Below are 19,357 nucleotides of genomic sequence, written 5' to 3' on the forward strand. Positions count from 1 at the left end.
GCTAACGCTAGCAGCGGTTTTCTAGCATCGCTCCGCACTTAAATAACATGCTGTTATCAATTTTGTTGTCGCTAACCGACTCCCGATCTTCACCTAAAGCCGGACTTTGCTAAAGTTAGCAAAACTCTAAGTTAGCTAGCGACTAATTGCATATATAGTAGTTGAAAACACTAACACAAATATAGCACTCAATAAACAGCCTGTTTGTGATGCTAACTGTAGCCGCCCTCCACCCATATTTAGCTAATGCTAAAGCTAAACAACAGGCAACAACAAGCGACTTAGCTTAATTCTTCCTCGCAGGATTTGACACAAAATTCAAAAATCTTACATCGTTGCAAGAAGTTAGCGTCACGTTTGGTGTAAAAGTTTATGACAGAAAGTGAAAAGTCCTAATTGTTGAATTTTGCCTTAAAAACAAACACAAGTTTTCTGGTGATTTTCACCGTGAGTTTTTTTTTCACAAACACTATTCAGGCTCCTATTGGACGATACAGCTGTCAATCACACTGATATTTGTCACACTGTTGTGAAAGCAGAGTGTCCATCTACGGTGGCCTGTAAGAGCAAAAAAATATTAAAACATTGACATTCAGGACAAAACAATGTTAAATGTCATTTTACGAATACCAATTTATTTATTTTAGATTTTTTTGGAATGTTTTTTTCTAAAAAAAAAAAAATGTGTCTCAACTTGTGTAATTTTGATTCATATTTTGTAATTTTTGTTTCTTAAAACAAAAACTTATTTTCAATGTTTGTAAAATGTGTTTTTTCCGATTATTTCTGGATTTTCTAAATGTTTCACATTTTGAAAATTGTTTCGGGATTTCATATTTTGTAACGTGATGAGACAAATCAACATTTGTGAATTGGATTCAGGATTTTGTAAAAGTGCTTCAAATCTTTTTGTCCCGCGCGTTAAATTTGTCCCAAACCATGTAATATTATTTTGAACTTACGAGCCACCGTACTCACCCACTCGCTCCTGGAGGCTTCACGGTATTTGTCGTTAAAAAAAACAACACTTTTTAAAGTCTGTTTAACAAAAGAATTGAAAATAAAATAAAGCAGAAGTAAAGAGAGTGTGAACTGAATCTGTCCTTTTTCATGCTTTGTCATGATCATTGGTTCTCAAAGTGCGGCCCGTGGGCCAATGACAGCCCGCAGAAACATACCTGGCGGCCCCGCAATGAATAACAGTTGATAGTTTTAATCCAGGAGCTACTTAGCTTGTTAAATGTTTATTGGACATTACTGGATACAGACCAATTTAGCAGAGATGGTGTTGGTGGATGGAGATAACGGCTCATTATTTGGCAGATAGTCTGTTGGTGGATGGAGATAACATTTCATTGTTTGGCAAACAATGTGTTGGTGGATGGAGACAACAGCTCATTATTTAGCAGAGATTGTGTTGGTGGATGGAGATAACGGCTCATTATTTGGCAGACAGTCAGTTGGTGGATGGAGATAACAGCTCGTTAGTTTGCAGGCAGTCAGTTGGTGGATGGAGATTTCAGCTCATTATTTAGCAGAGATTGTGTTGGTGGATGGAGATAACGGCTCATTATTTGGCAGATAGTCTGTTGGTGGATGGAGATAACAGCTCATTATTTGGCAGACAATCTGGTGGTGGATGAAGATAACAGCTCATTATTTGGCAGACATTCTGTTGGTGCATGGAGATAACAGCTCATTATTTGACAGACAGTCTGGTGGTGGATGGAAATTACAGCTCATTATTTAGCAGAGATTGTGTTGGTGGATGGAGATAACGGCTCATTATTTGGCAAACAATGTGTTGGTGGATGGAGATAACAGCTCATTATTTGGCAGACATTCTGTTGGTGATTGGAGAATACAGCTCATTATTTAGCAGAGATTTTGCTGGTGGATGGAGATAGCGGCTCATTATTTGGCAAGCAATGTGTTGGTGGATGGAGATAACAGCTCATTATTTGGCAGACATTTTGTTGGTGGATGGAGATAACAGTTCATTATTTTGCAGGCAGTCTGTTGGTGGATGGAGATAAGAGCTCATTATTTGGCAGATAATCTGGTGGTGGATGGAAATAACAGCTCATTATTATGCAGGCAGTCAGTTGGTGGATGGAGATAAGAGCTCATTATTTGGCAGATAATCCGGTGGTGTATGGAAATAACAGCTCATTATTTTGCAGGCAGTCTGTTGGTGGATGGAGATTACAGCTCATTATTTAGCAGAGATTGTGTTGGTGGATCAATAAGTGTAAACTGTAGAACTACAATCGGGTAATTTAAATGATTACAAATGGGATTTATTTCTGTTTTTCTTCCTTTGGCCCTCAGTCCAATGTGGGGTTCCTAAATTCCTCAGGTATCAGAACTTTGAGAACCTCTGATCATAACGATTGAGACGTTTACAGCGTGAACTTCGCAGAGATTTCTATTTTTGTGTGACTTTTTCTGTGCATTTCTTTATAAAAACATGTAGATGTAAAAAAATAATAATCAAAGCTCAGGTACAGTTTATGAATTACTAACCAGCCCATACAATGGAAACTAACGTAACCTCATCCGGTTTCCTGCACCAGAAATATGCCACTACGATAATGGACGCGTGAAATAAATCCACACGTTCACAGGTTCAGTCCAAGTCAATGTCAGTTTAGGTGAAGCGCGTCTTATGTCTCCTCCTCGTCCTCGTCCAGCTCGTCTCTCCTGTTTCCCGAGCCGATGTCCAGCACCTGTAGGTTGGACAGATGGGCGAAGGAGCTCTCGTCCACAGCGTCAACAGAAAGACGGTTAAACCTTTAAAGGCGACAAAAGCAAAGCACGTGAAGGGGTTTTTTTGTAAGCGACCGGTAGTTAAAGTTAAAGAGCAAGCAAACTATCTAAGTCAGGTGGTCTGAGATAGAACAGCTCACTATTTAGCAATCGGTTTCTTGGTGGATGTGTAGAACAGCTCATTATGTTGCCGTCAGTCTGTTGGAGGATATAGAGAACAGTTCACTATTTGGCAGTCAGTCTGTTCACGGATATAATAAACGTCTCCTTTTTTGCAAGCAGTCTGTTGGTGGATGGAGATAAGAGCTCATTATTTGGCAGATAGTCTGTTGATGGATGGAGATTACAGCTCATTATTTAGCAGAGATTGTGTTGGTGGATGGAGATAATGGCTCATTATTTGGCAGATAGTCTGTTGGTGGATGGAGATAACAGCTCATTATTTGGTAAACATTCTGTTGGTGCATGGAAATAAAGGCTCATTATTTTGCAGGCAGTCAGTTGGTGGATGGAGAAAACAGCTCATTATTTGGCAGAGAATATGTTGGTGGATGGAGATAACATTTCATTATTTGGCAAACAATGTGTTGGTGGATGGAGCTAATAGCTCATTATTTGGCAGACATTCTGTTGGTGCATGGAGATGAGAGCTCATTATTTGACAGACAGTCTGGTGGTGGATGGAGATAACAGCTCATTATTTGGTAAACATTCTGTTGGTGCATGGAGATAAAGGCTCATTATTTTGCAGGCAGTCAGTTGGTGGATGGAGATAAGAGCTCATTATTTGGCAGATAGTCTGTTGGTGGATGGAGATTACAGCTCATTATTTAGCAGAGATTGTGTTGGTGGATGGAGATAATGGCTCATTATTTGGCAGATAGTCTGTTGGTGGCTGGAGATAACAGCTCATTATTTGGTAAACATTCTGTTGGTGCATGGAGATAAAGGCTCATTATTTTGCAGGCAGTCAGTCGGTGGATGGAGAAAACAGCTCATTATTTGGCAGAGAGTCTGTTGGTGGATGGAGATAACATTTCATTATTTGGCAAACAATGTGTTGTTGGATGGAGCTAATAGCTCATTATTTGGCAGACATTATGTTGGTGCATGGAGATAAGAGCTCATTATTTGGCAGACAATCTGGTGGTGGAGGGAGATAATAGCTCATTATTTAGCAGAGATTGTGTTGGTGGGTGGAGATAAGAGCTCATTATTTGGCAGACAGTCTGTTGGTGGATGGAGATAACAGTTCATTATTTTGCAGGCAGTCTGTTGGTGCATGGAGATAACAGCTCATTATTTGACAGAGTCTGGTGGTGGATGGAGATAATAGCTCATTATTTAGCAGAGATTGTGTTGGTGGATAGCGATAACAGCTCATTATTTTGAAGGCAGTCAGTTGGTGGATGGAGATAAGAGCTCATTATTTGGCAGATAGTCTGTTGGTGGATGGAGATTACAGCTCATTATTTAGCAGAGATTGTGTTGGTGGATGGAGATAATGGCTCATTATTTGGCAGATAGTCTGTTGGTGGCTGGAGATAACAGCTCATTATTTGGTAAACATTCTGTTGGTGCATGGAGATAAAGGCTCATTATTTTGCAGGCAGTCAGTCGGTGGATGGAGAAAACAGCTCATTATTTGGCAGAGAGTCTGTTGGTGGATGGAGATAACATTTCATTATTTGGCAAACAATGTGTTGTTGGATGGAGCTAATAGCTCATTATTTGGCAGACATTATGTTGGTGCATGGAGATAAGAGCTCATTATTTGGCAGACAATCTGGTGGTGGAGGGAGATAATAGCTCATTATTTAGCAGAGATTGTGTTGGTGGGTGGAGATAAGAGCTCATTATTTGGCAGACAGTCTGTTGGTGGATGGAGATAACAGTTCATTATTTTGCAGGCAGTCTGTTGGTGCATGGAGATAACAGCTCATTATTTGACAGAGTCTGGTGGTGGATGGAGATAATAGCTCATTATTTAGCAGAGATTGTGTTGGTGGATAGCGATAACAGCTCATTATTTTGAAGGCAGTCAGTTGGTGGATGGAGATGACATTTCATTATTTGGTAAACAATGTGTTGGTGGATGGAGACAACAGCTCATTATTTTGCAGGCAGTCTGTTGGTGGATCCCTCACCTCCACCACAGCCAGATCCTCAGAAATCAGGTTCTGCCTCATCAGGACCAGGTTTTGGTCTCCATGAGGAATACTGGTCCTGACAAGGTCAGTGTTTATGGCAGAAAAAAAAAATGTCCTAAAGAGGTAACAAATACAAGAGCACACACACACACACACACACACACACACACATGAATCCTCCTTCCACTTCCCCCACTGATGCAAACATTCCAGTGGCTCTAAGTTGGCTCAAACGCGAGGATTCCAGCTGGAGGGGGATTTTGGTGATGGAAAAAAAAATAAGGAAAACAAAGAAGAAGAAATGCAGCAGCAGCTGATATGAACAACAGGCCGGGAAAAGGTCAAGGCCCATAAACACGAGGTAAAGAGCAGCAGGGCTGAGGTCAGACTGAAAACCAAACAAACCTCTTCACAAACACCCAGAGTCTCTGTGGAATAAACCACAGTCCAGCCCAGGAAATGTAGTTGATTATTAACAGACAAAGTTGTTTCACAACGTTTGGAAGCTAACGTTCGCTCAGTGGGTTACAAAACTGAAAAATGACTAGTTTGACATTTATGAATTTGTGTTCATCAACTTTCTTGGCCCCATTTTTTTTACGACCTTTTAGAAAGGTTAGCCGTTTCCAGTCTTAGTTTAGCCACCAAACAAAAGACTCACCTGATAAAAGTCTGTTCACGTCTTCATCTCACTGTGAAACTGAAGCTTGTAAACCACTCACTCTCCCACACCAAAGCCCATAGAGAAAACCAGTGATTTTAGCTCACAGGGACACAGGAGCTGCTGGTCTGCTGCTGCCTCGTGCGGTCACTTTGTGTCACTGAGGTTAATCTGAACAAAGGATTTTAAAAGCCGAATTTAGCAGAGATGGTGTTGGTGGATGGAGATAACAGGTCATTATTTGGCAGACAGTCTGTTGGTGGATGGAGATAACAGCTCATTATTTTGCAGGCAGTCAGTTGGTGGATGGAGATAACGGCTCATTATTTGGCAGACAGTCTGTTGGTGGATGGAGATAACAGCTCATTATTTTGCAGGCAGTCAGTTGGTGGATGGAGATAACAGCTCATTATTTGGTAAACAATGTGTTGGTGGATGGAGATAACAGTTCATTATTTGGCAGGCAGTCTGTTGGTGGATGGAGATAACGGCTCATTATTTGGCAGACAGTCTGTTGGTGGATGGAGATAACAGCTCATTATTTTGCAAGCAGTCAGTTGGTGGATGGAGACAACAGCTCATTATTTGGCAGATAGTCTGTTGGTGGATGGAGACAACAGCTCATTATTAAGCAGAGATTGTGTTGGTGGATGGAGATAAGGGCTCATTATTTGGCAGATAGTCGGAGTGAACATTTCATTATTTGGTAAACAATGTGTTGGTGGATGGAGACAACAGCTCATTATTTGACAGACAGTCTGTTGGTGGATGGAGATAACGGCTCATTATTTGGCAAACAATGTGTTGGTGGATGGAGATAACAGCTCATTATTTGGTAAACAATGTGTTGGTGGATGGAGATAACAGTTCATTATTTGGCAGGCAGTCTGTTGGTGGATGGAGATTACATCTCATTATTTAGCAGAGATTGTGTTGGTGGATGGAGATAACGGCTCATTATTTGGCAGACATTCTGTTGGTGGATGGAGATAACAGTTCATTGTTTGGCAGGCAGTCTGTTGGTGAAAGGAGATTACAGCTCATTATTTAGCAGAGATTGTGTTGGTGGATGGAGGTAACGGCTCATTATTTGGCAGATAGTCTGTTGGTGGATGGAGATTACATTTCATTATTTGGTAAACAATGTGTTGGTGGATGGAGATAACAGCTCATTTTTTGGCAGACATTCTGTTGGTGGATGGAGGTAACGGCTCATTATTTGGCAGATAGTCTGTTGGTGGATGGAGATAACAGTTCATTATTTTGCAGACAGTCTGTTGGTGGATGGAGATAACAGCTCATTATTTTGCAGGCAGTCAGTTGGTGGATGGAGATAAGAGCTCATTATTTGGCAGAGGTTGTGTTGGTGGATCAATAAGTGTAAACTGTACAACTGCAATCTGGTCATTAAAATTATTACAAATGGGATTTATTTCTATTTCTATTTTTTTTTCCTTTGGTGGCTCTCAGTCCAATGTCGGGTTCCAAAATTGGCCCTCAGGTGTCAGAACCTTGAGAACCCCTGGTTTAAACAAACGGAGCACATTTCCTCACAGGTCTGCTCCGCTCACACTTGCATAATCACTTCCTGAGTTGGGATCAATCCCAAATGGAGAAGAAACTCATGTAAGGAGCCACCCACCAGGTTCCTGTCAACCTCCAGGGGAGCACAAAGAGTGCTTGGTTTGGCCTGAGTGGGTCATGTGATAAATCTGAAGCAAGGAGTGTTTAAGAGCAGGAACACGACGGAGAATAAGACTGGAATCAAACGTCCCACGTCATCTGTAGACCCAACCTGAACCCATGGTGTTGGGCCAGGTTCAGTCAAAAATCCAGAGGATTGTGGGGTTAGGGTCAGGGGTCGTAGTTGCTTCTTCCTGGATGTAAGCTTTTGTCGTTTGTCGTTAAAAATAAATAAAGTCTAACAAACACCTGCATGAGAAACGCTGGTAGCAACACATGTAGTACAACAAATACAAGGTAAATACAAGGTTCAGGTCTGGTCAGGTCTGGTCAGGTCTGGTCAGGTAGGTTCATTCATGGTTAGGTCTGGTCAGGTAGGGGCAGGTCTGGTCAGGTAGGTTCATGTAGGTTCAGGTCTGGTCAGGTAGGGGCAGGTCTGGTCAGGTAGGTTCATGTAGGTTCAGGTCTGGTCAGGTATGGTCAGGTAGGTTCATGTAGGTTCAGGTCTGGTCAGGTCTGGTCAGGTAGGGTCAGTTAAGGTCAGGTAGGGTCAGGTAAGGTCAGGTCTGGTTAGGTCTGGTCAGGTAGGTTCATGTATGGTCAGGTCAGGTAAGGTCAGGTAGGGTCAGGTCTGGTCAGGTCAGGTAGGTTCAGGTCTGGTCAGGTAGGGTCAGGTCTGGACAGGTAGGGTCAGGTAAGGTCAGGTAGGGTCAGGTCTTGTCAGGTAGGTTCAGGTAGGGTCAGGTCTGGTCAGGTCAGGTAGGTTCATGTATGGTCAGGTCTGGCAGGTAGGGTCAGGTCTGGTCAGGTCTGGTAGGTTCATGTAGGTCCATGTATGGTCAGGTCTGGTCAGGTAGGGGCAGGTCTGGTCAGGTCAGGTAGGTTCAGGTATGGTCAGGTCTTGTCAGGTAGGTTCAGGTAGGGTCAGGTCTGGTCAGGTCAGGTAGGTTCAGGTATGGTCAGGTCTGGTCAGGTAGGGTCAGGTCTGGTCAGGTCAGGTAGGTTCATGTAGGTCCATGTAGGTTCATGTATGGTCAGGTAGGGGCAGGTCTGGTCAGATATAGTCAGGTCTGGACAGGTAGGGTCAGGTCAGGTCAGGTAGGTTCTGGTAGGGTCAGGTCTGGTCAGGTCAGGTAGGTTCATGTATGGTCAGGTCTGGTCAGGTAGGGTCAGGTCTGGTAGGTTCATGTAGGTCCATGTATGGTCAGGTCTGGTCAGGTAGGGGCAGGTCTGGTCAGGTATAGTCAGGTATGGTCAGGAAGGGTCAGGTCTGGACAGGTAGGGTCAGGTAAGGTCAGGTAGGCTCAGGTTTGGTCAGGTCAGGTAGGTTCAGGTAGGGTCAGGTCTGGTCAGGTCTGGTCAGGTCAGGTCAGGTAGGTTCATGTAGGTCCATGTAGGTTCATGTATGGTCAGATCTGGTCAAGTAGGGTCAGGTAGGTTCATGTAGGTTCAGGTCTGGTCAGGTAGGTTCAGGTCTGGTCAGGTATGATCAAGTAGGTTCATGTAGGTTCAGGTCTGGTCAGGTAGGTTCAGGTCTGGTCAGGTATGATCAAGTAGGTTCATGTAGGTTCAGGTCTGGTCATGTAGGTTCATGTAGGTTCAGGTCTGGTCGGGTCTGGTCATGTAGGTTCAGGTCTAGTCAGGTATGGTCATGTAGGCTCAGGTAAGATCAGGTCTGGTCATGTAGGTTCATGTAGGTTCAGGTCTGGTCAGGTCTGGTCTGGTAGGTTCATGTAGGTACAGGTCTGGTCAGGTCTTGTCAGGTGAATGGTTTGCAGGTCCCTTACCGTAAAAAGATGCCTTTGATGTTCGGAGTGCCTTCGAATGCTGAATCGGGAATGGCAGAGATGCGGTTACTTTGCAGGTGAAGATACTCCAGAGACTCGGGCAGGTCAGAGGGGATGTGTGTCAACTGGTTTCCCGACAAGTCTAACGTCTGAAATTGGAAGACGCAGAGTAAACCATCTATTGGTAAGTGCTCAGGTTCGCAGTATCTGATCCGCTCCTCGGACACTCACTGTGAGCGCACCGAGCTCCATCCAAGCTCCCTGGTAGACCGAGTTCAGTTTCAGCTGATTGTCACTCAGGACGATCTTCTGTAGCTTGTCCATGCCCGTCAGCGCTCCATCTGGTATGGAGTTGAGCTGGTTGTTCTTGATTTGCAGCACCTGCAGGCTGCGCGGAAGACCCACCGGCAACGAGTGAAGGCCGTTCCCCGACAGGTCCAGTTTCTCCAGGTCCCGCAGCTTCCTGAAGGCATCGCGGTTAACTTTCGGACTGGTCAGTTTGTTGTAGCTGAGGTTCAGCTCCGTCAGCGTGTACAGCAGAGCCAGGTCGTTGCGGCCAAGTTCGGAAATTTGGTTGTGGAGTAGCATTAGCGTCTTGGCCCGTCGAGGCAGACCCCTGGGAACCCGCTCCAGCAAGTTGTTGTACATGTGTACGGTATGAAGCTTCTTCAAACCCTTGGGAAAACACAAATGAAGAATGAATTCACACGGAAAGCAAACGCGGCAAATGTTTGCGTCACAGGGAAACTAAGAGTACCATGAAGGATGCCGGGTGGATGGAGCGTGCGCGGAGCTTGTTATTTTGAAGGAGCAAGTATTCAAGGTTCCGGGCGGCGGTGAGAGCGTCTCCGGGGATGCTGCGGATGGCGTTTTTCTCCAGGTGTAGCAGCACCAGATTGCGAGGCAGGCCCCCGGGGACAGCGCTCAAGTTGTTGTTTGACAAATCGAGGCACTCCAGGCTGCTCAGTTGGCTACCAGAGGAGAAAGAGAGGAAGCGATCCAGTCATTTCTCCGACGCTGCCAAGAGTTTGCACATAAATCTGGATAATCCATGTTTTACACTTGGAAACAACATCAGCAGGTTGGAAAGAAACCACTGACGGTCTGTGAAGCAGGATTTTATGCACCTGAACGTCTCGTTGTCCATGCCCTCGTTGCTGAGGAGGTTGTCCTGAAGATACAACTCTCTGAGGTTTGATAAGGTGTCAAAGGCCCCAGCTGGGATTTTCTCCAGCTTGTTACTCTGCAACGACAACAATCCGTACGTCTTACTTGACTTTACTTGAAGACAACGCAATGCGCGAAAAACATGACTTCCGAGATACTTTTTGTTTTCAAGAAGAAAGTCATCTCTCTGTCAAAGTGCATCAGGGCAAATGGATATTTCCTGAATTTCAAAAATTCATTAAAATTATTCCTTAAGAGGTTTGCAAATATTTTCAACAGATCCTTGTTCAGGGCGATGCCGACTATTATGATGGTAAATTTCAAGTCATTCCGAGATACTTTTTGTTTTTCGAGAAGAAAGTCAGTGGTGGATGGAAATTACAGCTCATTATTTAGCAGTGATTGTGTTGGTGGATGGAGATAACGGCTCATTATTTGGCAAACAATGTGTTGGTGGATGGAGATAACAGCTCATTATTTGGCAGACATTCTGTTGGTGGATCAATAAGTGTAAACCATAGAACTGCAATCTGGTCATTAAATATTTTTCCTTTGGCGGCCCTCAGTCCAATGTCGGGTTCCTAAATTGGCCCTCAGGTATCTGAACTTTGAGAACCCCTGATCTACATGAACTCCTCTCCAGGTGTTTCCAGGTGTTCTCCTTACCTTCAGATGAAGACGGTAAAGGCTGGACGGCAGGTCGTTGGGAACCACCCGCAGGAAGTTGCTGGACAGGGTCAGGATGTCCAGACTGTCAGAACCGTTGAACATGTGATCGGGAAGTCCCGCCTCCGTCAGCTTGTTGTTATGGAGATAGACGGACCTGCGGGCCGCCATGAGGAGAACACACCACCACGAGTGAACACACACACTAAAAGATTCATTTACACACACACACAAACGCTCGTACCTCAGCTTTGGTTTGTAGCCAAACGTGTACGGGTAGATCTTTGTGAGCTGATTAGCAGCAAAGTCAGCGCTGATGAGTGAGGGCGGAAGAACCTTTGGAGCTGAAGTGAGCTGCAAACATGGAGAAAGAAACACCTTCAACCCTGTGAGGTTCAGGAGAACCCTGTGAGGTTCAGGAGAACCCAGCGAGGTTCAGGAGAACCGCCTGGATTTATGTCAAAAAGATGTTCAGTGAGTTCTTTCTGCTCTTTTTCCCCCAGATAACGCTCACGTTCCATATCTGAAAGTTATTCAACCGTTTAGGAATCACAGTCCTGAGAAGACGTGTGACGCGCCAGTGAATCTCGTCTGTGATTGGACGCTCTCTGACCAATCAGTGGGATTCAGAACTTTAATTAGATTTTGGAACTTTAAGTCGATCATAAGTAGATTTTGGAACTTTAAGGAGATTTTGAAACTAAGATGATCATAGTTAGATTTTGGAATTTTAAGTAGATTATAAGTACATTTCAGAACTATAAGTAGTTCTTGGAATTTTAAGTAGATTTTGGAACTTTAAGTAGATTTTGGAACTTTAAGCAGATTATAAGTAGATTTTTAAATTTTAAGGAGATTTTGACACTTTAAGTAGATTTTGGAACTTAAGGTAGATTTTGGAATTTTAAGTTGATTATAGATAGATTTTTACATTTTAAGGAGATTTGAAACTTAGTAGATCATAGGTAGATTTTGGAATTTTAAGTAGACTATGGAACTTAAAGTAGATTTTGAAATTATTAGTAGATTTTGGAACTTTCAGGGGATTTCGAAACTTTAAGGAGATTTTTGAAATTTTAAGTAGATTTGAATACATTTTAGAATTGATTTTGGAATTTTAAGTTGATCATAAGGATATTTTGGAACTTTAAATAGATTTAGGAACTTTAAGGAGTTTATTAATTGATTTTTAAATGTTAAGGAGATTTTGAAACTTTAAGTCAATCATAAGTAGATTTTGGAATATTAGAAGATTTTGGAACTTTCAGGGGATTTCGAAACTTTAAGTAGATTTTGGAACTTCAGTATATCATAAGTAGATTTTGGAATTATAAGTAGATTATAACTAGATTTTTGGAATTTTAAGTAGATTTTGGAATTTTAAGTAGATTTTGGAACTTTAAGTAGATTTTGGAACTTTAAGGAGATTGTAAGGAGATTTTGAAACTTTAAGTAGATTTCGGAATTTTAAGTAGATTTTGGAACTTTAAGTACATTTTGGAACTTCAGTATATCATAAGTAGATTTTGGAATTATAAGTAGATTATAACTAGATTTTTGGAACTATAAGTCGTTTTTGGAATTTTAAGTAGATTTTGGAACTATGAGAACATTTTGGAACTTTAAGGAGATTATAAGTAGATTTTTAAATTTTAAGTAGATTTTGAAACTTTAATGAGATTTTGGAATTTTAAGGACATTTTGGAATTTTAAGTAGATTTTGGAACTTTAAGGAGATTTTGGAACTTTAAGTACATTTTGGAACGTCAGTATACCATAAGTAGATTTTGGAATTATAAGTAGATTATAACTAGATTTTTGGAACTATAAGTCGTTTTTGGAATTTTAAGTCGATTTTGGAACTTTAAGTGGTATTTAATGGTATTTACATCTTTTTAACTTAATCATCTACAGTTGGACGTTGTTGCCTGTGATTATCATGTTGGACGTGGTGTAGAGCCGAGCCGAGCCGAGCCGAGCCGTGCTACAACTGTATGGTGGAAAAGCTCCATTAGAGCTCTCTCTCCTTCGTAACATGGTCGATGGATTAAAGCAGCGTTGGTGTCTCTGAGGCTTAGTGAGCACTTTAAAATCCCCCCATTCTTCCCGGACGCTGTTTGCATATCACAAATGTGATGTTTGTGAGCAGCTGCCACAGTCACTCATCTCCACCAGGACCATGTCACCCTGCACTCTGCTCTGCTGGATGACTCACCTTGTTGTTTGCCAAGTATAAGTAAGCCAGTTCTTCCAGCATCTCAAAGCCTTCATCTTCAAGGCCTGAGGAGACAAAAAACACAAAAACACACTCGTGTTGATTTGACTCGGTCCAGCGTCCAAGAGTTAAGCAACAGCGACACGTCGTTTCTCATAACGTGAGCGATCCTGACTCAGTCTGCGCTCGTGAGTTCTGAGAATCTGGTTTTTTTTTTTTAAGTGGATCCAGCTGCATGTTTTCAACTCTGAGGTCACATGTTGGTCAAATCAAAGTACGATATGTAACTTTTCTGCATCAAAGAGACGGTTTTACTTTTCATGATTTAGTCTGAGTCACAGAAGGATCACAGACGCCGAACACATGGAAAACACAGTCAGTTAAAGTCTATGATGTCTTCAGTACATCAAAAAGAGAGACTCAAACAAAAAAAAAAAGTATCTCGGAATGACTTGAAATTTACCATCAAAATAGTCGACATCGCCCTGAACAAGGATCTGTTGAAAATATTTGCAAATCTCTTAAGGAATAATTTTTATGAATTTTTGAAATTCAGGAAATGATCCATTTACCCTGATGCACTTTGACAGTGAGCTGACATTCTTCTCAAAAACAAAAAGTATCTCGGAATGACTTGAAATTTACCATCATAATAGTTGACATCGCCCTGAACAAGGATCTGTTGAAAATATTTGCAAATCTCTTTAGGAATAATTTTCATGAATTTTTGAAATCCAGGAAATGATCCATTTACCCTGATGCACTTTGACAGTGAGCTGACTTTCTTCAAAAAAACAAAAAGTATCTAGGAATGACTTAAAATGTTGCATCATAATAGTCGGCATCACCCTGAACAAGAATCAGTTGAAAATATTTGAAAACCTCTTAAGGAATAATTTTTATGAATTTTTGAAATAAAAAAAATGATCATTTGCCCTTGACTTTAGTCTCAAAAACAAAAAGTATCTCGGAATGACTTGAAATTTACCATCATAATAGTCGACATCGCCCTGAACAAGGATCAGTTGAAAGTATTTGCAAATCTCTTAGGGAATAATTTTCATGAATTTTTGAAATCCAGGAAATGATCCATTTACCCTGATGCACTTTGACAGTGAGCTGACTTTAGTTTTTAAAAAAAGTATCTCGGAATGACTTGAAATTTACCATCATAATAGTCGGCATCGCCCCGAACAAGGATCAGTTGAAAATATTTGTAAACCTCTTAAGGAATAGTGCTGCTGGTCTACTGCTGCCTCGTGTGGTCACTTTGTGAATGAAGCAGCAAACCTATTTTAAAGACGGGTCTGTGTTACAGGCCGGTTCTCAAGTCTGCAGGAAGGTAATCTGGGTTGTATTAATATTAATGGCTGCACACGACACTGGAGCGTCCACAGCAGCTGTGAGCTCTAATCCCTGAGTCTGAGGTTAACATGACAAACCACTTATTGTTGGAGTATTTTCAGCAGAACAAACACACGTCATATCTGACTGTGATGCTTTGTTCACACTCATTGTGTGTGTGAAGCCTTTAGCTCCATTGTTGATGTGGCGTCTGTTTCTCTGCCTGAGATCTGATCTGTTTGTCACTCACTCTACAACATATTATTCTGGAGTGAGGTGTGAGGAGGAGTGAGGAGGAGTGAGGAGGAGTGAGGAGGAGTGAGGTGTGAGGGGGTGTGATGAGGAGTGAGGAGGTGTGATGAGGAGTGAGGTGTGAGGAGGAGTGAGGTGTGAGGGGGTGTGATGAGGAGTGAGGTGCGAGGAGGGAGGTGTGAGGAGGAGTGAGGAGTGAGGAGGTGTGATGAGGAGTGAGGTGTGAGGAGGAGTGAGGTGTGAGGAGGATTGAGGAGGAGTGACGAGGGAGGAGTGAGGAGGGAGGTGTGAGGAGGAGTGAGGTGTGAGGGGGTGTGATGAGGAGTGAGGTGCGAGGAGGGAGGTGTGATGAGGGAGCTGTGAGGAGTGAGGTGTGAGGAGGAGTGAGGTGTGAGGAGTGAGGAGGAGTGAGGTGTGAGGTGTGAGGAGGGAGGTGTGATGAGGGAGCTGTGAGGAGTGAGGTGTGAGGAGGAGTGAGGTGTGAGGAGTGAGGAGGAGTGAGGTGTGAGGAGTGAGGAGGAGTGAGGTGTGAGGAGGAGTGAGGTGTGAGGAGTGAGGAGGAGTGAGGAGTGAGGTGTGAGGAGTGAGGAGGAGTGAGGTGTGAGGAGTGAGGAGGAGTGAGGTGTGAGGAGGAGTGAGGTGTGAGGAGTGAGGAGGAGTGAGGTGTGAGGAGGAGTGAGGTGTGAGGAGTGAGGAGTGATGAGGGAGCTGTGAGGAGTGAGGAGGAGTGAGGTGTGAGGAGGGAGGAGGAGGGAGGAGGTGTGAGGAGGTGTGAGTTGTGAGAAGGAGTGAGGTGTTAGAAGGAGTGAGGTGTTAGAAGGAGTGAGAAGGAGTGAGGTGTTAGAAGGAGTGAGAAGGAGTGAGGTGTTAGAAGGGGTGTGAGGAGGGAGGTGTGAGGAGTGAGGAGGAGGGAGGAGTGAGATGTGAGGAGGAGTGAGGAGTGAGGTGGGAGGTGGGAGGAGTGAGGTGTAAGGAGGAGTGAGGTGTGAGGAGGAGTGAGGTGTGAGGTTGAGGGAGGAGTAATGAGGAGGGAGGAGTGAGGAGGAGTGAGGTGTGAGGAGTGAGGAGGGAGGAGTGAGGAGGAGGGAGGTGTGAGGAGGAGGGAGGAGTGAATATTGTGTGAAGAGAGAGTACTGTGTGAGGAGTGTGAGTGAAGAGTGAGTGAGTGAGTGAGTGAGTGAGTGAGTGAGTGAGTGAGTGAGTGAGTGAGTGAGTGAGTACCATGTGAGGTGAGCCAGTTGTTCTGAAGGTTGAGCGTCTCCAGTTGATAAAGATGAGACACATGTTCCACTGTTATCTCCTTGATTTTGTTGTTCTGTTTCCAGGAGACACAGAGAGACAGTGAGGACACACAGAGACAGTGAGGACACACAGAGACAGTGAGGACACAGAGACAGTGAGGACACAGAGACAGTGAGGACACACAGAGACAGTGAGGACACAGAGACAGTGAGGACACACAGAGACAGTGAGGACACAGAGACAGTGAGGACACACAGAGACAGTGAGGACACACAGAGACAGTGAGGACACACAGAGACAGTGAGGACACACACAGACAGTGAGGACACACAGAGATAGTGAGGACACACACAGACAGTGAGGACACACACAGACAGTGAGGACACAGAGACAGTGAGGACACACAGAGACAGTGAGGACACACACAGACAGTGAGGACACACAGAGATAGTGAGGACACACACAGACAGTGAGGACACACAGAGATAGTGAGGACACACACAGACAGTGAGGACACAGAGACAGTGAGGACACACAGAGACAGTGAGGACACACACAGACAGTGAGGACACAGAGACAGTGAGGACACACAGAGACAGTGAGGACACACACAGACAGTGAGGACACAGAGACAGTGAGGACACACAGAGACAGTGAGGACACAGAGACAGTGAGGACACACAGAGACAGTGAGGACACACAGAGACAGTGAGGACACACACAGACAGTGAGGACACACACAGACAGTGAGGACACACAGAGACAGTGAGGACACACACAGACAGTGAGGACACACACAGACAGTGAGGACACACAGAGACAGTGAGGACACAGAGACAGTGAGGACACACAGACTGAATCACCTGCAGAGACAGTTGTCTCGTTGTCTCCAACAGCTGTTTGGGAAACTCCTGAAGGTCGACTCCTGCACAGTCCACTGATCCTTCTGCTGTGCAGCTGCAGTCTAGAGGACACTGAGACGTCATCGTCATCATCGTCGTCGTCGTCTCCTCTGCTTCATCTTCCTCTGCAGGGTCAAAGGTCGTCTGACACTTCACTGACACACGGAGGAACAGCAGCAGCAGCACAGTCACTGATGAGAGGGTGAGAGAGGCCATCTGTGAGAGGGTGAGAGAGTGAGAGAGTGAGAGGGTGAGAGAGGGTGAGAGAGTGAGAGTGAGAGTGAGAGGGTGAGAGAGGCCATCTGTGAGAGGGTGAGAGAGTGAGAGGGTGAAAGAGTGATAGAGTGAGAGGGTGAGAGAGGCCATCTGTGGGAGGGTGAGAGGGTGAGAGAGTGAGAGGGTGAGAGAGGGTGATAGAGTGAGAGTGAGAGGGTGAGAGAGGCCATCTGTGAGAGGGTGAGAGAGTGAGAGGGTGAAAGAGTGATAGAGTGAGAGGGTGAGAGAGGCCATCTGTGAGAGGGTGAGAGAGTGAGAGGGTGAGAGAGGCCATCTGTGAGAGGGTGAGAGGGTGAGAGAGTGAGAGAGTGAGAGAGGCCATCTGTGAGAGGGTGAGAGAGTGAGAGAGTGAGAGAGGCCATCTGTGAGAGGGTGAGAAGGTGAGAGAGTGAGAGGGTGAGACAGTGAGAGGGTGAGAGAGGCCATCTGTGAGAGGGTGAGAGAGTGAGAGAGGCCATCTGTGAGAGGGTGAGAGAGTGATAGAGGCCATCTGTGAGAGGGTGAGAGAGGCCATCTGTGAGAGTGTGAGAGAGTGAGAGAGGTCATCTGTGAGAGGGTGAGAGAGGCTATCTGTGAGAGGGTGAGAGAGGGAGAGGGTGAGAAGGTGAGAGGGTGAGAGAGTGAGAGGGTGAGAGAGGCTATCTGTGAGAGGGTGAGAGAGGGAGAGAGTGAGAGGGTGAGAAGGTGAGAGGGTGAGAGAGTGAGAGGGTGAGAGAGGCCATCTGTGAGAGGGTGAGAGGGTGAGAAGGTGAGAGGGTGAGAGAGTAAGAGGGTGAGAGGGCGAGAGAGTGAGAGAGTGTGAGGTTGAGAGGGTGAGAGAGTGAGAGGGTGAGAGAGTGAGAGGGTGAGAGAGTGAGAGGGTGAGAGAGTGTGAGGTTGAGAGGGTGAGAGAGTGAGAGGGTGAGAGAGTGAGAGGGTGAGAGAGTGAGAGAGTGAGAGGGTGAGAGGGTGAGAGAGTGAGGGTGAGAGAGTGAGAGAGTGAGAGGGTGAGAGAGTGAGGGTGAGAGAGTGAAAGGGTGAGAGTGAGAGTGAGAGTGAGAGAGGCCATCTGTGAGTGAGTTAGTTAAACTCAAGTTACTGCAAATATAAATAACAGTAAAGTGTTTGTACTTTGTTACGTTACAGTATGAAGACACTGGTCAGAGTCAGTTCAGATATAACAGACCATTGAGTCGTGGAATAACCACACACACACACACACACACACACACACACACACACACACACACACACACACACACACACACACACGCACGCACGCACACGCACACACGTCGCATGTGTGTGTGTGTCAGCATCTACAGTAACATGCAGTCAAATCAAAAGCCCATAAAAATGCTCTTTACCTTTGTGCAGAGGCTCAGAGAAGACTGACGTCCACACAGGCTGTCCCATAGCACACACACTCCAAGAATGTGTGTGTGTGTGTCTGTGTGTGTGTGTGTGTGTGTGAGAGAGAGAGAGAGAGAGAGCGAGAGAGAGTGGGCGAGAGAAAGTTCAGAGAAAGAGAAAGAGAAGAAGAAGAAGAAGAAGAAGAAGAAGGGAGTGAGAGAGGACAAACAGCTCAGCTCTGACTCTCAGCCAGAAACTTAAATTCCTTCCTCGAGTGTTTTCTGTTTCCTCTGCACTGAGATCAGAACTTAACTGTTGATGATGCCACTCACTCTCCCACACCAAAGTCCATAGAGAAAACCAGTGATTTTAGCTCACAGGGGACACAGGAGCTGCTGGTCCTCTGCTGCCTCGTGTGGTCACTTTGTGTCACTGAAGTAAGGTTTTATGCCGAATTTTGCAGAATAAGTCATTGTAAGTTAGTGATGGAGGCAGCGGTGGATCAACAACTCCTGTGTCTCTGTGATGTTAAAATCACTGATTTACTCTATGGGCTTTGGTGTGGGAGAGTGAGTGGTTTACAAACTTGAGTTTCCTGTAGGAAAAGTCTGTCTAACGGTGAAGATAAAGACGCTAGTGGCTGAAATCAGTAGATATTTTCTATCCTGGAGCTCGATTATTCCTGCTGTCGTGGTAAAAAAAGTTTAAAGTTTATGGACGTGAGGATGGAACTATTGGCCAAACATGATCTTCAGTGTTTATTCAGTGCAAACGATCACACTCCTCCCTGACTCCACATGAACACACACACACACACACACACACACACACACACACACACACACACACACACACACACACACACACACACACACACACACACACACACACACACACACACACACACACAC

At 44.5% G+C, this 19,357-nt stretch overlaps 1 protein-coding gene across 1 annotated transcript in view; it reads right to left on the reverse strand.

The window, feature by feature from the left end:
• Nucleotides 1-18,504, reverse strand: part of podn (podocan) — an 18,668-nt gene extending 164 nt beyond the window's left edge. The window contains exons 1-11 of the mRNA XM_083887886.1: nt 18,461-18,504; nt 16,800-17,054; nt 15,916-16,009; nt 13,099-13,163; nt 11,128-11,237; nt 10,884-11,040; nt 10,178-10,293; nt 9,808-10,021; nt 9,282-9,725; nt 9,051-9,199; nt 1-2,793 (exon numbers count right to left, since the gene is read on the reverse strand). The exon at nt 1-2,793 is cut by the window's left edge and continues 164 nt beyond it. Of these exons, the coding sequence (XP_083744012.1) occupies nt 2,667-2,793; nt 9,051-9,199; nt 9,282-9,725; nt 9,808-10,021; nt 10,178-10,293; nt 10,884-11,040; nt 11,128-11,237; nt 13,099-13,163; nt 15,916-16,009; nt 16,800-17,054 (1,731 nt within the window). The 5' untranslated portion in view covers nt 18,461-18,504 and the 3' untranslated portion in view covers nt 1-2,666. The remainder of the gene's footprint in view (nt 2,794-9,050; nt 9,200-9,281; nt 9,726-9,807; nt 10,022-10,177; nt 10,294-10,883; nt 11,041-11,127; nt 11,238-13,098; nt 13,164-15,915; nt 16,010-16,799; nt 17,055-18,460) is intronic.
• Nucleotides 18,505-19,357: the final 853 nt, after the last annotated feature.

This window comes from Microchirus variegatus, assembly GCF_963457635.1.
Source record: "Microchirus variegatus genome assembly, chromosome: 4".
Classification (NCBI taxonomy): Eukaryota; Metazoa; Chordata; class Actinopteri; order Pleuronectiformes; family Soleidae; genus Microchirus; species Microchirus variegatus.